Source organism: Rhinolophus ferrumequinum, chromosome 6 (genome assembly GCF_004115265.2).
Source record: "Rhinolophus ferrumequinum isolate MPI-CBG mRhiFer1 chromosome 6, mRhiFer1_v1.p, whole genome shotgun sequence".
Classification (NCBI taxonomy): Eukaryota; Metazoa; Chordata; class Mammalia; order Chiroptera; family Rhinolophidae; genus Rhinolophus; species Rhinolophus ferrumequinum.
The window spans coordinates 98,772,299-98,793,428 of record NC_046289.1 but is presented as its reverse complement, the minus strand read 5'-3'; the positions used below and the strand labels follow the sequence as shown (position 1 = coordinate 98,793,428).

Below are 21,130 nucleotides of genomic sequence, written 5' to 3'. Positions count from 1 at the left end.
GGCAGATGGTGTAATTCGCTGAGAGGAAGAGATGAGTTTGAAGTCTCTACGGGGCATCTGAGTGCAGCTGTGGGAGGGCTGCGGGCAGAGGTCCTTGACCCCACTCTTACCAAACATTCAGATGTGGGAGAAAGAGGGACATAGCAACCCCACAGAACCAAGCTCCAGTGCAGGGAGAAGACAAAAGCCACTGCAGGGAAGAGCTAAGTACGGCAGGGAATCTGTTGGTCATGGAAGAAGGGTTTGCAAGGTGATCTTTCAACACATATTTATTGAGCAGCCACATCTGCCAGGTCCTGGAATTGACACTGTTCTCATGTGCTTAGACCCTGGCAGAGGCCCAGTGGAAAGGGCAGGGCAGGGGGCTGGGGTGCCAAGGGTGACAGAAGCTTCCTTTTCTTGGGCAGAGGCCCAGGCATGCGAGGAGTGGTGGCCTGAATCTGTCTGCCCTCTTGACTGAAGAGGACTGGTCTCTCTGCCCAGAGTCCAAGCAGCCATTCCTTCCTTGGTTCCCTCCTTGACGGAGATGTATGAATACCTACTGTGTGCAGGGCCTGTAGGTGTGTGTGGGCTGGGCTGGGCAGTGGGAGGGAGGAGGCTGAAGCAGGGAATGGGTGTTGGCCACAAGGTTACAAGAGAATGGAGGCCAACAGCTGTAGAGAGAGGCACATGGGGTCCTCAGAGGCTTGTACGAGTGGGGTCTGGGCTGGTGAGGGCATTCTCTGGAGGGCGGAGTGGTAGGACTTCCAGTGGGACCTGGATCTGGGGATTCTCCAAGGGGGTTCTGTCAGAATCCTGGGGGAAGACTCCTGCCCCAAGAGTCTGGAGAACTCTGCCTCCTGCCCTGTACCCCCTAACAGAGGCATTAAGCTGGGGAGCCACAGAGGACAGAGGAATAGTGATGAAGTTGTTGAGCCACTGCGCTATATGGCGGGATCCTCGGAGGGAGAGGCCGCGGGACCGACTTGCCCTTCGTGCCCGGTGGGGTTGGTCACTGGCCCTTTGGAGGTGGGAAGGACACTCCTGGGGGTTGGCAGGATGGTTGGGAGGCCCTGTGATGGCAGGGATGGTAGCAGGAGAAGGACAAGTCCACCTGGGGGCACAATGCATTTTGAGCGGCAAGCGGAAGACATGGCGAAGGTGGATGGCTCTTTGTGCTCGCCGAGACAGGCAGCTGGCCCCACGATGGATGGCATCGTGCTCCTGGTGTCCCGCAGGCTGGCTGGTAGACTCAGCATCGGGGATGACAGCCTCCTCGGCGGGACGGTGGGGAGGCCGAGACGGGGGTTGGCATGTGCCACGGGGCAGATGGGAGGCCCGGCTGGGGTGGGACGCTCCTGGAGCTCTCAGCAGGGAGTGGGCTGGCGGGGAGTGTGGCACATCGGTCTTCGTGGGCTCCACGTGCTTTCCAACACAGAACCTCAGACTGAGGGCTGGAAGGGACTCAGGGGCTACCCAGTCCAACCTTGCACTCTGTTCAGAGCCCCCTTTCCCCTGGACAGGGTACTACCCAACCCCCATTAGCAAACCTCGGGACAAAAGGGTCACAACCCACAAAGCCACTGTTCCATTATAGGACGGCTTTAAAGTTGTCTCTTACGTGGTGTGAAAACTCGCTTGTCTGGCCCTGTACGGTGCTGCCTCAGGCCCTCACACCCCTGCAATGGTCCTCACTGCTGTCCACCCTCCTTATTGAGGGCTTCAAGGACAGAAAATGCATGAGGACGCTCCCAGCAAAGGCATTGGCTAGTCCCGAAAGGAGATAGGGCTCCAGAAGGAAGCACTCTACCAGCGTTTCAGAAGAGAACAGAGGTTACTGGAGGCCCCTGCCCTGGTCTGGAGGGAGAGTGGGGGGTACCATGCCCAAAGCTGGCCTTTGGAGACTGTCCTCAGGACAACTCAAGACTTACTGCCTCGCTGGACAATTCCCCAGGCCCGAGGCAAGTGTGAGAGTCCCCTGCTGCTGCTGTGACCCCTGGGACGTGAAGTGGGGGCAGGAAGAAGTCCGGGGGCGAACTTCTGGGCCACTCACCTGGTTTTCAGCATCGGAGTCGTCTGAGCTGCTGATGACCACAACGCGCTCCTCGGAAAGGGGTAGGGGGGCAGCATTCGGCCCTGCTGGGGATGCCTGCTGCCACCCCGACTCACGGTTCTCCCCTGGGACTCCTTGTAGGCCCGTGGGCTGGGTGGGTGACATGTGCCCTGCTGGGGGAATGTGAACAGTCACCGTGTGTGCCTACGTGGGTCTGTTTATCCCACCACAGAGGCGTTCCACCGCTGCCTGCTGCGCCCTGTCTGAACACTCCAGCCACTGGTTGGCCCCAAATGCACAATTTGCTCCCTGCACAGGAGGCTTGACAGGCCCACCTGGTTTGGAACCTTTTGCACTCCTGAAAAAGCACGCTGCTTTATTCCAGTTCCCAGCGCTGTGAGCTGATATATTCAAGTTCAAAGATACGCAGTGCCTACTTAATCAAAACCATCTGATGTTCCAGTAGCACTTGTGAGCAAGGAACATATAGCAGTTAGGGCTGTGTGTGAGCAGGCACAGGGCTCAGACTAGGACGTAGAACGGAAACAAAGCTGGACTGTCTGGGACATCCCAGAATTCTATGGGTTGACCTCATGCTCAAGAACTCCCTGCCTGCAGTGTCCATAAACGATATCTAGGACACATGAGGACCTGGGGCAGAAAATTAGGGAACTGCCAGGACTTCACCCAAGTCTTGTCTGGGAGCGTGCTAGGCACCCACCAGACAAGCGTTTCTTGGGGAGACCCACGCTGTGCAGAGGCCTGGCGCTGGGTTCTGTAAGCGTGTGTTGGGGGCAGGAGCTAAGGAACTGTGGGCTCCAGCCCCTCATGCCCCCCACACTGGAACCCAGCAAAGCACATAGTAAAAGAAACTGCATCCACTCTCATCCCCCAGGCAAACCATGGGCTCTCCTTGCCCCATTTGGTGGTGGCTGAGAGAAAGACACAGAATGCTATTGGCTTTGGGCACCCTGCGTGTGTTCAGGATGCAGACGAGGGGCCCCACCGAGACCCTGGAGGGCAGCATGGAGGCCTCAGCCCCTGCTGACCCCTACCTCCCTACCTGCCTCCTCGGAGTCGCCAGTTGTATGGTTGCTGTTGAGCAGTAAGACCTCATTTCCTACGGTAGGGGTCTTTGGGCTGGTGGGCTTGTCCAGGTGGGGTGGCGAGACTGCCTTGGAGGTGCTGGGCCTGGGCTGCTCAGGGGAGCTCTGGGCCAACCTGGCTTCCTTCTCCGCCTCAGACTCCATCTTGATAACCTTCCTGGGGCTGTCGGTTTGGCAGGACTTCCTCTTTTGTGATATGGCTGTGTTGGAGAACTCCTGCGCAGTGGGGAATTACAGGGCCAGGTCAGGGTGCTCCATAGGTCCTGGGGTGGTGGGCAGAGACCCAGACCCGGGTGGCAGGGACCTGTGGATGCCCCCTATGCTCCTGCAGTTCCCTCCGCTATCCACCATGCAGACCACGCCTTGCTCCACACAGAACGCCCTCCCAAGATGCCATGCACACTGGCCCTGCCTGCTGACCACCAGCCTCTGCCAGCCTGATGGCCCTGGGAGTGGCTCCTGCTCAGAGCAGAGAACCTCCTGATGGGGCAGCCAAGGGCAAGGAAGAGCACAGAGCAGGAGCTGACTAAGGTCTGGATTTTCTCCCAGCTCTCTCTCTCACAGCCTAGTGGGATCTGGATCCTTGGGAGGGGAGGCGGGCGCTGGGGAGAACTCACCTCTCTGCGGGAGGGGTCTTTGATGGAGTAGGCGTACATCGGCATAGGGTGTGTCCCAGGCACCGACTGGACCACGGCCACAGGCTGGGACTCAGCCAGCCCCACTGGCTGTGCCTGAGCCATCTGTGCCCTCTCTGGCTGCAAAGTCAGGAAAGGAGAGTCAGAAATGACTGGGCAGCAGGACCAGGGCTGGGAACCCAGGCCTGGGGTCAGTCCAACACCCAGGGGCTCAAGCAGCCACAGGTGCAGGCTGCCCGGTCCAAAGCCAGAGCCCACCGGGGACCATGAGTCCTCCCCACACCTTCCATGGCTTCACCTCCTTGTGACCCTGATGTGCTGGCATCCAGAGATCACTGCCCAACAACTCCTCAAGGCATGCTGGACATCTAGCCTACGCTACTCCGGGACAAAGTGCTCACCGCTGCTGGAACCAGCTGCTCTACAGCAGCAGAGGTGTAACAGGAAGGACACCTTTCCACTGAGGTGAAACTAGCCTCACTCTGCCTTGACTCTGCCTGGGTTAGAACAGCCATTGCACACCTCAGACAAATCATTTCAAACTCCTCGGCCTCAGTACCCCTCTGTACACAGAGTGACCACAGTATCTACACCTCACAGGGTAGTGGAGATGAAGTGTTACTCCAGTAAAATGTTTACAAGAGCACCTGGCACTTAGCACCTGATAATGATGATAAATAGTGTTTTTATTCCTGCTCTGTGTCAGGCACAGTGCTCAGTGCTTCGAATATCCAGCACAAAAGGAAGTTGGCGTGGAATTTTTATATGATCCAGTAATTCTACTCCTAGGTATGTCTCCAAAGGAACAGAAAACAGATGTTCAGACAAAACCTTGCACAGGAATGTTCACAGCAGCACCACTCACCTGGCCAAACAGTGGAGGAGTGGATAAACAAAATGCAGTGTAGCCATACGGGGGAGTATTATGCAGCCATAAAAAGGAATGAAGTTCTGATACACACGGGATGGGATGAACCTCGAACACATCATGCTAAATGGGAAGAAGCCAGCCACTAAAGGATACATATTATGTTTCCATTTATGTGAAATATCCAGAACAGCTGGATGCAGCTTGGTGGTTCCTGGGGCGGGGGGAGGGGAGGAGGGAATGGGAAGTGACTGCCTCATGGCTATGGGGTTTCCTTTTGGGGCTATGAAAATATTCTAGAAGTAGATAGGGGGGATGGTTGTACAAGACTGTGAGTGTACTAAACGTCACTTTAAAATGGTTGAGTTTTCAGGCCTGCCCGGTGGCTCAGGTGGTTGGAGCTCCATGCTCCTAACACCGAAGGCTGCCGGTTCGATTCCCACATGTGCCAGTGCCAGATGGCTCAGTTGGTTGGAGCGCGGGCTCTCAACCACAAGGTTGCCGGTTCGACTCCTGCAAGGGATGGTGGGCTGTGGCCCCTGCAACTAGCAACGGCAACTGGACCTGGAGCTGAGCTGCGCCCTCCACAACTAAGACTGAAAGGACAACTTGACTTGGAAAAGTCCCGGAAGTACACACTGTTCTCCAATAAAGTCCTGTTCCCCTTCCCCAATAAATAAATAAATAAAACAAAATGGTGAGTTTTCTTGTGTAAATTTTATCACAATAGAAAGAAATTAAAGTTAAAAAAAGGGATAGGTACCCTCCTATAATTATCACCACTCTACAGAGAAGGAAACTGAGGCACAGAGATTTCCTAAGGTCACACGCCTAGTAAGGGCCTGCACCAGGGTTTGAACCCAGTGTTTTTGCAATGGAAGTTCTCTTCCTGCGCCTGCCCAAGCTTACTTTGCTTCAGTCTGTCTCCTTCACACCCCTCTCCACCACCCTTCGCTCCTGTGTGAAACTCAGCAGCTTACTGGACCATTGGCTGAAAATGAGTGAGTGACGTGGGAAGGACTCCTCTGAAGGGACCCAGACTCGGGTCCCTGCCCCTCCTATCCTCAATCTCACCCCTTGGTGTCTAATTCCATGTGCTCTTAGTGGGTGACCATCACTCGGGAGCCTACAGTCTGTCCACACAGTGAAGGACAGGCAGTCCAACACAGCAGGCGGGCTCTTCATGGAGCGGAGCTGCATTGCTGACTGGGAAGCCAGGGGTCTGCTTTCCTCCTGTGGGGAGTGGACGTGGTCAGGCCACCCTCAGAGGGGGACACCAGCACCACAGGACCTCGAACCAGGCAGAGCTCTTTTTGGCATCAGCATGCTGATGTGGCCTGTGGGCTCTTACTCGGTCTGCTATAACGGACTTTCTTCTTTCCTCTGTCATCCCCGGGTTTCTTTTGCTCAACTTCATCACAAAAATGAAGGAGAGTTGTCTCTGGATCAGAGAATGGAGTCTGTCTCGGGGATGGGGAGAGAATGGACGATCTTGGACTCTAGGAAAGTACACAATCTCCACTGAGTGCTCTATGCCGGTGTTTTTCAAATTACACTCTGTGACCCTTCAGCAGATCACGAAAGCCATCAAGTAGGTCATGACCTGCATTTTTTTATATTACATAGAACACAAAGTATTACAGTAATCCTATGTAATAAGTCTAATTTGCTTTTCAAAACTGCTGTTTTACTTAGAGGTGTGTGTGTGTATAGAGGCTAGATGTGAAATATATTTTTTACAATGGGTGGCAGTCAAAAAAGCTTAAATCACCTACGATAAAACAAAAAGTGTGGGTGAGAATGTGGAGTAATTGGAACCCCTGTGCCCTCTTGGTGGGAATGTAGAATGGTGCAGCCACTGTGGAACACTGAATGGCAGTTCCTCAAAAAAAACTAGAACTACAATATATACGATCCAGTAATGCCACTTGCAGGTAAATTTTATGTTAGTGTATTTTATCACCATTAAAATATGTTTTTATAAAGTTGAAAAGACCCTGTGCTCTGCCCTTTCATGTCTGGCTCTGTGGACAGCTGGCATGTAAAGACTTCCCTGTGGGCCATGGCCTGTGAACGCCCCCCAGGCAGGGCCCCTCTCTGCCTCTGACCCGCCCTCCCTCATACCCACCTCCAATGTTAATGAAGCAGGGGACACATGAGGAAAAAAAATTCGTGATGACTGATTTATAGTTGTTTATAGCTTTACATTTGTTTTTTATTTTTTTTCATTCAAGTATTGTCACATCATTACAAAAAGAGCCTATGAGAAACAAAGGAGGGAAAATGCCAGAGCCCCTCGCCCCCATCCCAGCAGTCCTAGCTAAGCGGGTGGGCGTGTTGTGTCATCATCTCCACCTAGGCACACGGTCGCAACGAAAGTTAACCAACAGTTTCAGGAGGGATGAGTGTTGGCACTAGAAAGCCAGGTCCCGCCTCCTAAGGCAGAGACGTGGGTCCAAGAGCTGCCTGTCTCTTGGGCCAGCTGATGGTCCTGACTTTTGCGACAGCCAGACCATGCCTGCCTCACTCAAGCTGCCACACCTGTCCTTTGCACTCAGTATTACCCGCTTCTTTCCCCAACTCCACCCACCTGCATGTTGCCCACCCCACCCCACGCCTGTTATTTAAAGACCGCAAGAGGCTCCGCAAAAAGAGCATTCTTCTGATGCTCCAAGTTCAAGTTGCTTAGCAGTAGATAGTGACAGGTCACCTCAAGACAGACCCAGCAAAATGCCTGGACCTGACACAGACAGTATGAGTTCTCTCGCTGTTCACTAACCAGCAACTGGCACCTGAGAGACAGCTGAGATCTGCGGACCCAGGTCACTTTTCACGATTATTCAATGATATCTTTGGGGACATTATTCATTCTAGCACTGTTTGTAATGCAAAACAACCTAAATATGCACTGACAGAGAACTGGCTAAACAAAGCAAGCTACATCCATTCAATGGCCCACTCACAGGTGCAAAAAGGTATCAGGAAGGAATACTTCATTGGCTAAAAAGCCTGGGGCACAATACTGCTACCTTTGTACAAAAAGAGAATGGAAAAAACAAGTATCTCTCATCACATTTACTTGTAATTACATAGACAAATTCTGTAAGGATATATAAGGATTATTAGAATAAGGATAGGCACGTGGGCATCAGAACTGACAGATGGGGGACAAGGTGGGAGTGAGACATTTCTACGTTTTTATTTCTAACCGTGTGATTACCTATTCAAAAATTAAATGATTACTATTTTTAACTTTTGAAGCAGTGTATATGGGGATGCGGTACCCAAAGCAGTTCGGTGTTGGTTCCTAGGCCCCTAGCTCACCATATGGCCTCAGGTTAAGTCACACCCTCTCTCAGGGCTTTAGCTTCATCCTCTGAAAGAAGGGGGGGTTAGACTCTATGCTCTTTCCTAGCTCTAAAACTCTCAGATCCTAAATCCTGCCTCCTCCAGGAAGCCTCTCCTATTGCCTCAGCCTTCAGCCATCTCTCTCTATAGGCTATGCCATAGCAAGGCTAGGAAGGCTTGCCACCCTGACCACCCCACCAGAAGACCTGATTTCCATGGAGGTCTGATCAGTCCTGGGCCCAGAAACCTGGATGAGCAGGATGGGAAGGAGACCAGGTGCCTGGGAACTGAGGAAGCTGATCCCGATGGAGAGAAACCTTGCATACAAGCAGCACAGAGGGCAAGTCATTAGGGTGCCATTGCATTTCTACCCAAGGAAGCACTCTAAGTCAGAGCAGTTCAGAGATGAGAATGGCTGCCTCAAGAATGAGCGAGTTTCCTGTCCCTGGCGGTATGTGCATGAAAGCTGAACAGCCACAGGTCAGAGGCACTGCAGAGGGAATGCCAACAGTAGAGGTGATATGGGCACCTTCCTGAGAAACTATGGTTGTTAGCTATATGCTGGCCTTGAAATCACACCAACAGAACCCGGTCTGACTCCTGGCCCCATTCTCTGTTCCTCTCCAAGAACTATGTGTAGGGGGAAAGGAGGGGAAGGTCGACATGTTGACCCCAGGAAAAGGCCCACATATCTGGGGTGGAGTGCAGAGAAGGGAGAGGTCATCAGGGGCACCTACCAGTGACCAGCTCCTTCACCTCCTGTCCACCTCTGGGTCGAACAGCTCCTGAACCCACCAACAGCTACTGTAGCATTTAGGAACCCAGAGTAAACAAACCTTCCTTTACTCCCTCCCACTGAAAGCTCCAGTCCAGCCATTTGCTATCCCATTCTCAGGCATTCTTCCTTTTCTATTACCTGCAGACCCGAGGTCAGCAAGACTCAGTTTCCTTTCTGACACAGGGTAACTCCCAACCTGCCTGACCTGCTGGACCATACTACATCACCTGCAGGCCTCAAACCCCTCTCACCAGGTCAACGGCAGAAGGGTCCCTGGGACTGCTGGCAACCTCTGGGTTGGCTCTCCTCAGTGGAGCTGCATCTGGAGAACAAAGTAGGACATAGGCAGGTCAGGGACATCCTTGGTGAGGTATCCTGGCCTGGGACAGTGGCAGAGGGAAAGAAGGAATGTCCTTGCTGCTTTTCCTGGAGACCCCTTCTCCAGGGCCTCTCGCAGCACTGGAGCAGCTCCAAGGAGAGGGTGGCAGTTGGAAGGAAAGCTCCCTGACTGCAGTGGGCATAAGCCTCGTCAGAAGGGAGAAAGGGGTGGCATTAGAGTGCTTGCCTTTGGCTCCAAACCCCAAGGGCACCTCTCTCCATCTCTAGGCCAACACCAAAGCAAAGTGTGACAGTGCTAAAGGCGTACTGCTCACTGACTTCTCCACAGACGGAGAGCCCCTCGATACACTTCTCACCCACAGCCTCGTTTTCATTCAATCTAATCTAAATCTTGTGCTTTAGAATAAAATACGTAATTCCTTTCTTTGCCACAGCCCAGGCAGGCTGTTTAAACTCTTTGGGGTCATTTCCTGCATATGGGTAACATTCACTGCCCAGCTGGAGAAGGCACAAGTCCACACCCACTCTAGGACTATGCGTCTGTGAGCCCACGTCCATCGGCTCCAAGGGCAGGAGGGAGCGGGCCCTTTATCACTGGCACCTGCCCGGGACCTTCAGATTCTTGCCTCCCTCCGCGTCTTCACGCCAGCCGTCCAGAGCTCAGATTCTAGCCTAGAGCTTTCATCAGAAACCCATTGAAGCCTCTCACCACGGAGGCCCTCTTGTGCACCCCCACCCCCTTGTCTCTTGGAAGCCCCTGGCATATCCAGCTCTGTAGAGCTGCTACAACTCCTGAATGTGGACTGCAGCGCCAAGCACTGTATCATTCCCCAACTATGTGATGTGCCCCCATCTTGCCTCCCAGTTGGACTGGACAACTTGAGATGAGGAACTGGTCTGCCATCTCCCACTTCTCAAGTGCCCAGGGCTCACAAAAGTTGGCAGTTGGCCCAGATGGCAGGCCATCCCGGGGGGCAAAGGGTCGCCTCCACTGAGCATAGTGTGCTTCTGCGTAAGCACCCCACCACCACAGGGGGTATTCTCAGCCTGCTTCGGCCCCAACCTCATGGTCCAGCGCACTTCTCTGTTGCTGGACGCAAGTGGCTTAAGAGGACGTCCTGGAGTGGCTGGTTCCCCTGGGACTAAAATGATATGGGGTCTGGTTCTCAGCGTTGTAGTTTCTTAATTTCCACAAGTGTCAAAAGATCACAGCTAATCCACAGGGTTTTGTAAATGAGTAAAGCATGTCCCCTCTGGGTGGCTGCAGCTTCAGTCAAGGCAAACTCAAGAGACAGTGAAAAACCCCGTTTCCTTTTGTCACATGGAGATGATCTTTCTTGCCCTGTCTTCCCCAGAGGGCAGCGGCAATGCACAAGCCCCTAAACAGTAAACAGCCCGGCCATGAGGGTGGTTTGGATGCTCACCTGTCCTCTGGGTGATACAAGAGATGAGGTCCTGCAGGCACTCCTTGAATTCGTCGAAGCCGTCGGTGCGCACGGCAGCCTGCAGGTCCTGGGGCTTCTCCTGGTTCAGGCGGCTGAGCGCCTCCCGCAGGAAGGTGTGCATCTCGAGCACCTCCTGGTCCGAGGCATAGCGCTTCATCCTTTGCACCAGAGCACTGCCCGTGCGGATGCGCTGCAGCACAGCCTCCAGGTGGCCCATCTGGCCCGCAATGTCGCCGTAGTCGCGTTGGTACCGCTCGTTCACTGCCTCCATGAGCAAGCTCTCCTGTGCCCGTACGTGCTCTACTATCTGGCGCACACGCGCGCGGATCAGCTCCTCCGTTTCAGTACGCATGCGCGCCAGCCGGCTGACGGTGGAGTTCATCTGCGCCTGCACCGCACCGAAGGCGCGGTCCTGCTCCTGCAGCGCCTGCGTCATGCTGTCCAGCTCCTCCTGCCGCTGCTGGATCTCCACGCTGATGCCGCACTTGAGGTCGCTGTGGCCACTATCCAGAAGAGCGCATGTGCAGCACAGTGGCTTGGAGCAGCCTCGGCAGTAGATGCTGCGGACACACGGGTAGGCCTGATTAACGGCTCTCCTGCTTTTTTCCTTTTAAATTTTTATTAAATTCCTCTTATAAAATTACAAAGCTTTGAATCATGGTATATTTCTAGGTTCGTGCTTTTCTCAATTCAGTGTTTGTGGTTAGGGTGATAGTATCCAAACTACTAATAAAACATTAGAATATAAAAAAAGTTACTAGGGGCCCGCCGGATGGCTCAGTTGGTTAGAGCAGGAGCTCTAAAGGACAAGGTTGCTGCTTGGATTCACATGGGATGGTGGGCTGCGCCCCCTGCAACTAAAGATTTAAAACGGCGACTGGACTTGGAGCTGAGCTGCGCCCTCCACAATTAGATTGAAGGACAACGACTTGGAGCTGATGGGCCCTGGAGAAACACACTGTTCCCCAATAAAAAAATTTAAAAAAATAAATAAAGAGTTGATCTTTAAAAAAAGATACTAAAGTAACAATAGCTAGCCTCCATTCGTGAAACAATGCAACGATGTATTTTTTTAAAGTTAATCCTCTCTTCCCACCACATCTGGATTTCCTTTCCCCACATCCGAAGTAACCAGCTGAGCATCCTCTCGCCACACAAACCACCTTACACAAATACCCAGATTATGAAGCTGCTTGGAGGATTCTAAGGACTTGATATTAGGTTGGTGCAAAAGTAATCATGGTTTAATAGGTTAAAAATAATCGCAAAAACCGCAATTATTTTTGCACCAACCTAATACATTTCATTCCATTTCATCCTCAGAGCCCGTTAGGAGAGAATGACTGTCATCCTCATTTCACAGATAAAGAAACTGAGACATTCAGAGGTTAAATAATTGGCTCAAATATCTACAGCAATATTGAGGCGTTGATGCTTGTACTTAAAAAAATGAGATCATGCTATACCATTACTTGGTAACTTCCTCCTCTAATATAACTTTCATTCTAGATGTTGCTCTAGGTCTATTAAGTATAGATCTAATGTATCTTCTTTAATAGCTCATTATAGTTCAGATGGACCACAACTGTCATTCTCCTGATAATGGACATGATAGTGATTTCCTATTTGTGAATTTTTTCTTTCTTCCTTCCTTCCTCCCTTTATGGCAAATATGGACAATGTTTTATGCATTCTAATGCATGGATACATATAATTTTGTTTCTACAAAATGGATTACAAAAAATAGTATTGCTAGGCCAAAGACTGTATATATTTTTATTTATTTCATTTATTTCAGACAATTCCATAGCACTTACTATGTGTCAGACACTATCATAAACATCTGACAAATACTAACTCATGTAATCCTAAAATCCTATGGGGTAAGAACTATCATTATGCCCATTTTAAGAATGAGGAAACTGAACAAGAGGTACAATAACTTGTCCAAGGTCACACAATTAGGAAGTGGTAAGAGTCCAGATGCAAACTAGTAGGCAGAAGAACGAGCCCCTCCTCCTCCGCCCCATCCATGTACTAATTCCCGGAACCTGCGAATATGCTAGCTTACATGGCAGGAAGGGCTTTGCAGGAGTGAATACATTAAGGATCCTGAAATGGAGAGATCATGCTGGATTATCTTGGTGGACCCAACGTGATCACAAGAGTCCTTAGAAAGGAAAGGGGGAGGCAGGAGAGTGAGAGAAGGGGGATATGATGATGGAAGCAGAGATCAGAGTGACACGATCCTGTTGGCTTGGAAGATGGAAAGGGGTCGTGAACCAAGGAATGCAGGCAGTCTCTAGAAGCTGGAAAAAGCAAGAAAATCAGTTCTCTCCAAGAGCCGTTAGAAGGAAGACAGCCCTGCTGACATCTTGATTTTAGCTCAATGAGACCCACTTCAGACTTCTGATCTCCAGAGCTACACAATAATAAACTTATATTGTTTTAAGCCCCTAAATTTGTGGTAATTTGTTACAGCAACAATAGGCAACTAATATAAAAAGCCAGACAATCTGGCTCAGAGTCCATGCTCTTAACCGTTGCAATGTGCCTCTTCAAACACCACCAGAAAAAGAATTATTATTAGTTACTTCCCCAGAAATACTGTTGTAATTTCCCCTTTTCAGCAGCTAGGCTGGGAGAAAGGCTCTTAGCTGGGGCCATTTTGGCCTCAGTTACTGAGATCAGCTTGTCTTGGACCTGCCAACAGACAGCCTGATAGCCAGCCTGACTCCGAAATCATGGCACGAGGCACTGGTCCTCAGGTTGGCCGGCTCTTAACCTTCCCAAGCTACCCAAGAATGTAGTCTCAGGGCTTGGTCCTCCTGATCAAACACAGGAGACTTATTCCGGGCTAGCAGAGGCTTCCTGGAGAGCCCAGAGAGTGGGAAAAGGGACTGGGGTTTGTCACTGGGGCGTGTGCTCAGCTCCTCCAGCCTCAGTCCATCTTGATCTAAGTAACAGAGAGATCCGTCACCCAGAGACGGCACCAATGACTGAGATTAAGTGGCAGCTGGAGCAGAGAAAAGAGCCTGGCACATGTGGATCTGACCTCAGTTCTGTGTCCTTGGCAGGTCACCTTAACCTATTTGCAACTCAGTTTTCTTATCTGCAAAACTGGGACAATGCCCACCACATGTGGGAGTGCTGTAGAGGATCAAATCAGAGAAGTCCTATATAAACGTCCTTAACGACTATGATTATTCTAATTGAATGAAATATTAGTGCTCACCAATGTCACTATTAGTAAGAATTGCTAAGCAATTATGAAAAGAAGTAATAATGTTACAGAGGGCAATTAGGCAATATCCATCAAAATCTCAAATGTATTTATTTATCCTTTGACATGGCAATCCCCCTTCTAGGTAGCTATTCTGCAGCTCTATCTCCACATGTAGGAAATGACATCTGTACAGTCCAACACAGCCCATAATAGCAAAGAATAGACACTACCTAAGTGTCCATCACTAGGTAATGAGTTACATAAATTATGATGAACCCATACAGTGGAATACTTACTATGCAGCTGTAAAAAATTAAGGAAGCTCTTTATATAGAAAAATCTCCATGGCAAAATGAGGATAATAATAGGATTATTAGGAGGATTAAATGAGCTTTTATATAAAGAAAAGGTTAGAACAGTGATTAGCAATGAGCATTCAACATCTGTATTATTATGGTGTATAGTCTATGCGCTATAGGATGCTACCTTTCGTGTAAGAATGGAGAAAATAAGACTATATTCACATTTGGTTATATTTGAATAAAGAAATCTCCAAAAGACACATAAATTAATAAAAGTAGTTATGGATGGGGCAGGGCAGAGGTGGGAGACATTTCACTGTATGCCTTTTAGATTGCTTTCATGTTTGAACCTTGTGCATATACCGTGTTTCTCCGAAAATAAGACCGAGCCGGACCATCAGCTCTAATGGTCTTTTGGAGCAAAAATTAATATAAGACCCAGTCTTATTTTACTATAATATAAGACTGGGAATATAATATAATATAATATAATATAATATAATATAATATAATATAATATAATAATACCGGTTCTTATATTAATTTTTGCTCCAAAAGACGCATTAGAGCTGATGGTCCGGCTATGTCTTATTTTTCAGGGAAAGACTATATTACCCATTTTTTAAATTAAAGAACAGACTACTAATAAATGTGGGCAACTATAAAGGGTATAGAAATAAAGGAGGAGTACTAGAGCCAGTAATCATTTTCCCTGCTTTGGTTGCATGGGAAAGTTGGCTTCCTTTGCTTAGGAAGAGTGCTCCAAGCTTGGAAGTGGCACACCTTGGCAGCCTGGCTAGAGAGAGAGCAAGATGTTCTGGGTCGACCACATCTCTGCTATTTCTAGGCCCCTCCGCCTCAAATGGGGTCTCTCTAGGGAAAGTGGTCGCTGCTTCCCATTTGGATGGAAGTGGACAATTGGCATTAGGTCTTTGTGAGTTGGTTGACCTGAATCAGACCCCATGGGTCCAAAAGCCCCAAGCTTTCTTCCTTTTAAAAAAATCATTTATGTATTTACTTATCTACTTACTTATTTATAGCAGAAAATTGTTTCATGAATTTTGGACAATATGTTCAAGCCATATATTTCAATGCATTTACTTAAAATTATGTACCTTGTATCTGATTATTTACTTTTCAAGCTTGATAGATATCCTTAGAAAGTAACAGTAGTATCTTGGTTAGAGTCATTTTCACTACAATTAAGAAAATAAAATGCACAACAGTATTTTGATTTTAGAATAACAGTAGTATTAGTGTAATACACTGACCACTAGATGGAGACAAGCTCTCCTAATTTTACCCATGATAGTTTTCTTTTTCTTTTTTTAATTAAAGTTTATTGGGGTGATAATGGTTAGTAAAGCTACATAGGTTTCAGGTGTACCATTCTGAACCCATGCTTTCTGATAAGACTGAGGTGTAGACCCTGAATTGGGGTGACCCATTAAGGGGCTGCCCCAGGACCAGGAACGACCTCCTTCTCCTAGGATACCTCCACTCTCATTCAGGGGACACTCACTGAACACCTACTGTGTGCTTGGCATTTTGGAGGAGGCAGAGGTGAGGCAGACACCTGCCCACAAGGAGCTTCATGACAAGAACCCAGACAACACAGGCAGAGACAGGAGTAGCTCTGGAAAGCCAAATGACAGTTCTTAGCTCCTGGAGCAGTCAAATGAATAAAACTAAACACCACAAAATTAGTAAGAAATAAGCCAGCAAAGTGGCTAGATTATACCAGAATTAAGAGAAGAAAATAGCTTAGCTTAATTCTATCCCAACAAAGCAAATGAAAAGAAACGTGGAAAACAAACTTCCCATGCTCCCATGCACAAGAGCGATTTTTAAAGTGCTTAAAAAAAGAAAGAAAGAAAGAAAGAAAGAAAGAAAGAAAGAAAGAAAGAAAGAAAGAAAGAAAGAAAGAAAGAAAAGAAACTCTAGAATCCTCACAAGAAATATGTAGGAATTATATGGAGAAAAGACAAAAACCTACTGAGAAAGTCTGAAAACCAAGGCCTTGGCCAGTGCTTCCACTGCAGCCACTGTGACATGGAACCAAGACAGATACATGGGGTGGGCCACCTGATCTGTCGCAGCAGAGGCTCAGGTATTACTGTCTAAAATGGAAACGTTTGACGAAACGCAAACTACAATGACGGTCACCCCTTATTGTCTTAGTAATCGTTCTTGCTTAATCTTAGAGCTTTTAGGAAAATATTTTAGGATGAAGAAACATTTCTTTGAAGCTTTGCAGGTCCCATTTTACTTCAGTTTCTTTTTCTTCCATTAAAATCAAGGAAAAGTAAATTTCAACATTGCTCAAATAGCACGCTTCCTTTTAATAATTTAATTCTAAGGGAAAATACACTTTGAGTTCTAAACAAGTGACTTAGCGAATTCTTTTTTTGCAATTCAGCCCAGTTGTCAGTGGAGGACAGGCTGGACGCAGAGGCCAGCAGCAGCAGGAAAGGGGCACAACCACATCCTGTCTGGCCCTGGTTCGCAGGAGCTCCTGCTTGGGTAAGCTCCCGGGAATGCTCTGGCCTCTGGCCTCTGGCCTCGTTGGACAGCCTATTCTCTGGCCACACTGGAAAAGGGAAGCATCCCATTGGAAAGGGGCAGCCCAGGCGCCAAGGACGCAGGCAGCTTCACTTGAGGCTGGCTCCCAACTTCCTCCCCGCACTCTGGTTTCTGCTTCCCTGCATCCCACACGCCTGGGATCTTTTCTCTTCTTTGCTTTCACTTGCAGTGGTGGCGGGAGATTTTTCCAAGATATATGGAGGACACAGTCCTCTTTCTTTTTGTACCAGGCCCCTTTAGGGCACACACTCCACGTTCTCGGCCCATGAGCTTTGGGGGACCACGTGACTCAGTCTTACATCAGTCTGGGTATCCCCCAGCAGCCTCAGCGAGCCTTTCAATAATAGGAACCTGAGCCAGTCAGAGACATGCTGAGACTTGGCATGGAATTCTGGGAAGCTTCTTACTCTCTCCCATTGGCTTTGAGGACGAGTGTGTGTGACCTCTGGAGCCACTGCAATCATTTGGCAGCCGAGAGAGAGAAGCCCTTCTGTGAATGGAGCTGACTTGCAGGAGACCCACGTCTAAGCAATGCATCTAATAAGGTTAGGTCAGAGGCCAGCTCCACACCTATTCCCTTACATAAGCCATTCATTTGTTTGTTGCTTAAGCCACTAACTACAAATTTGTCACTAATTTATACATTTGTTTTAGTTGAAACTCATACAGACAAACCTCTAAGGTCAAGGTATGGCTCAAATGTCAACTCTTTCATCAAGGTTTCCCTGATCCTCCCAATTAAACCCAACTTTCCCCTCCTTAAAACTGCCCCAGCCCTTTATCTGACCGTGTCTTCCAGGATCTGTGGGTCCCTGCCACAGAGCACAGGGATGTGCGTACCCACAACTTATCTGTAGACAGAAACCCTCCATAGATCCAGACTTCAAAGACAGGGATTCCTATTCTCCCAGCAACAGCGATCAAGGAGCTGGGCATGAAATAAATGCTCAAGGAATGGTTGTTCAATGGCTGGCTGGCCAAATGGATGGATGTAGGTCCAGGTAGTTTAATCTTATGAGTTAGGAATCAATGACTGACCAAAACCATTCATTTCAAGTCTGATTGTTAACAATTCTTCTAAAATGTCCAAGGCCTCCCCCTCTGAGCAGTAAAGCCCACTCTTTCCAGGTGGAGAAAGCAGAGCTTGAGGCAGGGACACTGATGGTAAACCTGACCTTGGCTTGGGTCACTTTAAATTCCTCACTTCTTTTTCCAACACAGAAGGGCACTAAGGGGGAAACATCCTTTTTATTCACATATTACTCAACCAAATTTACCTTTGAGCCTCCCCCGCTTCGCCCCCATGAAAGGAAAAGCAGTTGCTCCTAGGTCTGAAACCAAGTGCCCTGGGAGAGTTCACAGAAACACTTGAAACAGGTCACTTGACTGCCCTAACTCCTGGCAGCAGCCTTTCTTCTACTCATGTGATGCTCCTCGCAGGCCAGCATTCGATCCCAGGGAGACCACCAATTCCCAGTAAGGGGCAACTTTCTAAGAACTTCATGGAGGGGGCCAGCAGGGCACCGGGCAGGGCCAGGACGAGAACGGCAGCCGGACACCAAGGAGGCAGGCTTTCAGAAGGGAAGGGAGCTCCTTCGAGTTTGCACCCATGGCATCTGGCTTTCCTCCCACAGCCCTGGCCCTGAGTGGGCCCATAAGGATCTGTCTTCTCCATTTCCCCTTAGGCCAGCAGCCCTCCCTTCCCTGCCAACACCTTTGCCATTACACGATGCCTGCCTGTGCCCTGGGACCCGCCCCGGGGCTGCCCAGCATGCGTCTGTCTCCCTGACCTGTTGCCGATTACTCCAACTTCTGGCCTTGGGAATTCTTTTCCCAGTTTATGATCTCATCCCACCTGTCAAACTTGATGGATAAGTCTTTCATTTTCGCCACTCAACCAACTCAAGCTCTTTCTGGCTACAAGCTTTGAAGGCCCTGGATTAATTCCTCCACCATATCTGGCCAAGCTTCAGGTTCTGACACCCATACATGGGTCTCCGCTCCACCTGCATCCCAGACCCATATTACTCTTGGGTGGGAAGACACTCACAGGGTACCCGTCACACATGATAGAAAGGCTGGCAACCACCTTGACCTCCAGGTCAGGCAGGCCCTGGCAGTGTGAGACTCGGGCCTTCTCCCCACCGCTCCATCTCTGCATTCTCAGTCCTCACCCCCACCTTCACCATGGCCTCAGGTTCTCAATGGGGCTCCCTTTTCCCTGGTCCAGATTCTTTGCTTCAGTTTCTGTTGGTACTTATACCCAACAGCACGGTGGTAAATCTCAAATTCTTTATGGAATGGTGTGCAATACAAATAAGCGTGCAGCCAAAGAAACAACTACTGGTCTCCCTGCTCCCAGACTTGTCCACTTCAATCACAGTAGACAGGACAGAGGGAATCCGATCATCCTACTCTCTCCTGCACACCCATCAGTGGGTTTCCAACAGGGCCCCATAAGGTACCATGCGCACTGTGTTCTATAGGACATTTGCTGGTAAAACACGAGTAAACTGCACGAGAAAGAAGCAAGCCAAGAACATTCTCCGTCCCAGAAATTGTAGGAGAGTCCTAACTCCTCCAAGCCCGTCATGTCTGACCCAAGCTCACCCTTCCAGCCCCTGTCTTCACGCACACCCCTTACTTGCAGCTCCTGAAATGCAGCAGACTCGATAACGCCTCTGCCACATATGTCTATGTGACATCCTCTTGGAAGCTGCCTTTCCCAGCTAATACAGGCTGGCCAGGTGGCCTTCTCTGAGATCACTGGCTTGTGTGTCTGTCTTCCTTCTTCCTTCTGCCTTTAAACTGACAGTACACACCAGACGTCAGCCCTGTGGACAGGGCTACTGGCAAGGGAAAATGAAAGCTAGAGGACAGGATAATAAGGACAGCTGTCAAAGGACATAGTGACAATGGCAAGCAGGTTTCCTCGCGGTACTCTGCAGCCTTGATTGTTAATTGCGGACCTGGTTCCTCCACCAGACTTTGACCTCACCGAGGGCCAGGGCTGTACCTGTTCGTATTTATACCCCTATCACCTAACTGAGGGTTTGCCACACAGTAGAAACGTGGGCCGAAAGAATGGACTCCACAGACTTGGTGATCAAATGACAAAGACCTCAGGTCAGACAATTCCAGGCTTGGTTCCAAGTTCAAAGCCACCTCTGGTGCTGCTCTCCAACATGTGTCCTAAATCACCTCAATGTCAAACGATAAACTGGTTTATTACTGAAGAAAGTTGTAGTGATTTATGGCACTGAGGTTTTGTGCAGAAAAAACAAGTTGAATTTTTCCAGTAACTCCTGGTAAATTGTGAAACAATGTGAATTAAGACTGTGTGTATGATTTTTAAACAATAGGGTCAAATTTTTTAAGCCATCTGCCATCCTCACAGGACCGGAATCCGGCCCTCTTTCTGGCTAAACCAGCCTTGCCCATTGTACCTGGGGAGAAATCCACCCCTGACTCCCACACTAGAGGTAGGACCACCTGTAAGCTACCACCATCTGGAGGAGAGATCCCATTCTCACTGCAGGGGTGGGAGGTGGAAACTGTGGTTTATGCAACTGCTGCCTGCCCATATCAACTACCAGAACTATATACAATGTAGATATCAACATTTACATGTGAGCAGACAACACAGAACCACAGGACCTATAAAGAGAATCAGTAACCAAACTGGGAACCACACTGATCCTTGGTTCACACTAAAACAAGGGTCACATAGGAAACCTAAAACTTCAAAAAATTCTAAGTTTGTTTTGCAGAGTGATTTAAGAACATACCACATAGAGAAAACAAGAACAGGATGACAAGAAAAAGCATCCTGAGAACATGAACTTTTTTTGGAAATAAAAATACATGATTGCTAAGAAAAACAAACTGAAACAAAATTTATCATAGGTGGTAAATAGCAGAAAGGGGTCTCCTGAAAAAAAAGAAAGGAAGGGAGAGAGGGAGGGAGGGAGGGAGGGAGAGAAAGAGAGAGAGAGAGAGAGAGAGAGAGAGAAAGTTGGTAAATTAGAAAATCAATTCAATTCAAGGAACATTCTGAGAATCCAGAAGAATGAAAGCAAAGTAACAGAATTAATGAATAAAAGGATAAAAGAGATAAGAGATGGATTTGGAGTTCCAATCTCCACATGACAACAGTTGTAAAAAGAAAAAAACAAGCAAATGAAGGCAAATCAATACACACAAAAGCAGAAAACAATATCTTTGAGCTGAAGAAAGACTTATTTTCAGATCAACAATGTCATGCAGGATTACTGGGAAAAAAAAAGAAGAGAGACATATCTGATCTAGCCCGATCAATCATTTCAAGAAAAAAAGAAAAAAATTATATGAAATCCTTAGCAAATAAAAAATGGTTACTGAGAAAAAGAAAAAAATAATTAGACAATAACTGAATTCTTGTCTGCAATGCAGGAGGCCAGAAATTTATGAAGCAATGCTTATACATTCC

The 21,130-nt window shown here is 48.7% G+C and overlaps 1 protein-coding gene across 4 annotated transcripts in view; it reads right to left on the bottom strand.

The window, feature by feature from the left end:
* The window catches only part of PML (PML nuclear body scaffold), a 35,432-nt gene that overhangs the window by 7,482 nt on the left and 6,820 nt on the right, over positions 1 to 21,130 (bottom strand). For 2 of the 4 annotated variants that reach the window (XM_033107688.1, XM_033107689.1), the window contains exons 3-7: positions 10,531 to 11,111; positions 9,019 to 9,089; positions 3,756 to 3,893; positions 3,096 to 3,354; positions 2,033 to 2,202 (exon numbers count right to left, since the gene is read on the bottom strand). In XM_033107688.1, coding sequence (XP_032963579.1) covers positions 2,033 to 2,202; positions 3,096 to 3,354; positions 3,756 to 3,893; positions 9,019 to 9,089; positions 10,531 to 11,111 — 1,219 coding nt within the window. Of the gene's footprint in view, positions 1 to 253; positions 1,405 to 2,032; positions 2,203 to 3,095; positions 3,355 to 3,755; positions 3,894 to 9,018; positions 9,090 to 10,530; positions 11,112 to 21,130 lie in introns of those variants that run through there. The other 2 variants (XM_033107687.1, XM_033107690.1) reach the window with 2 other exon arrangements.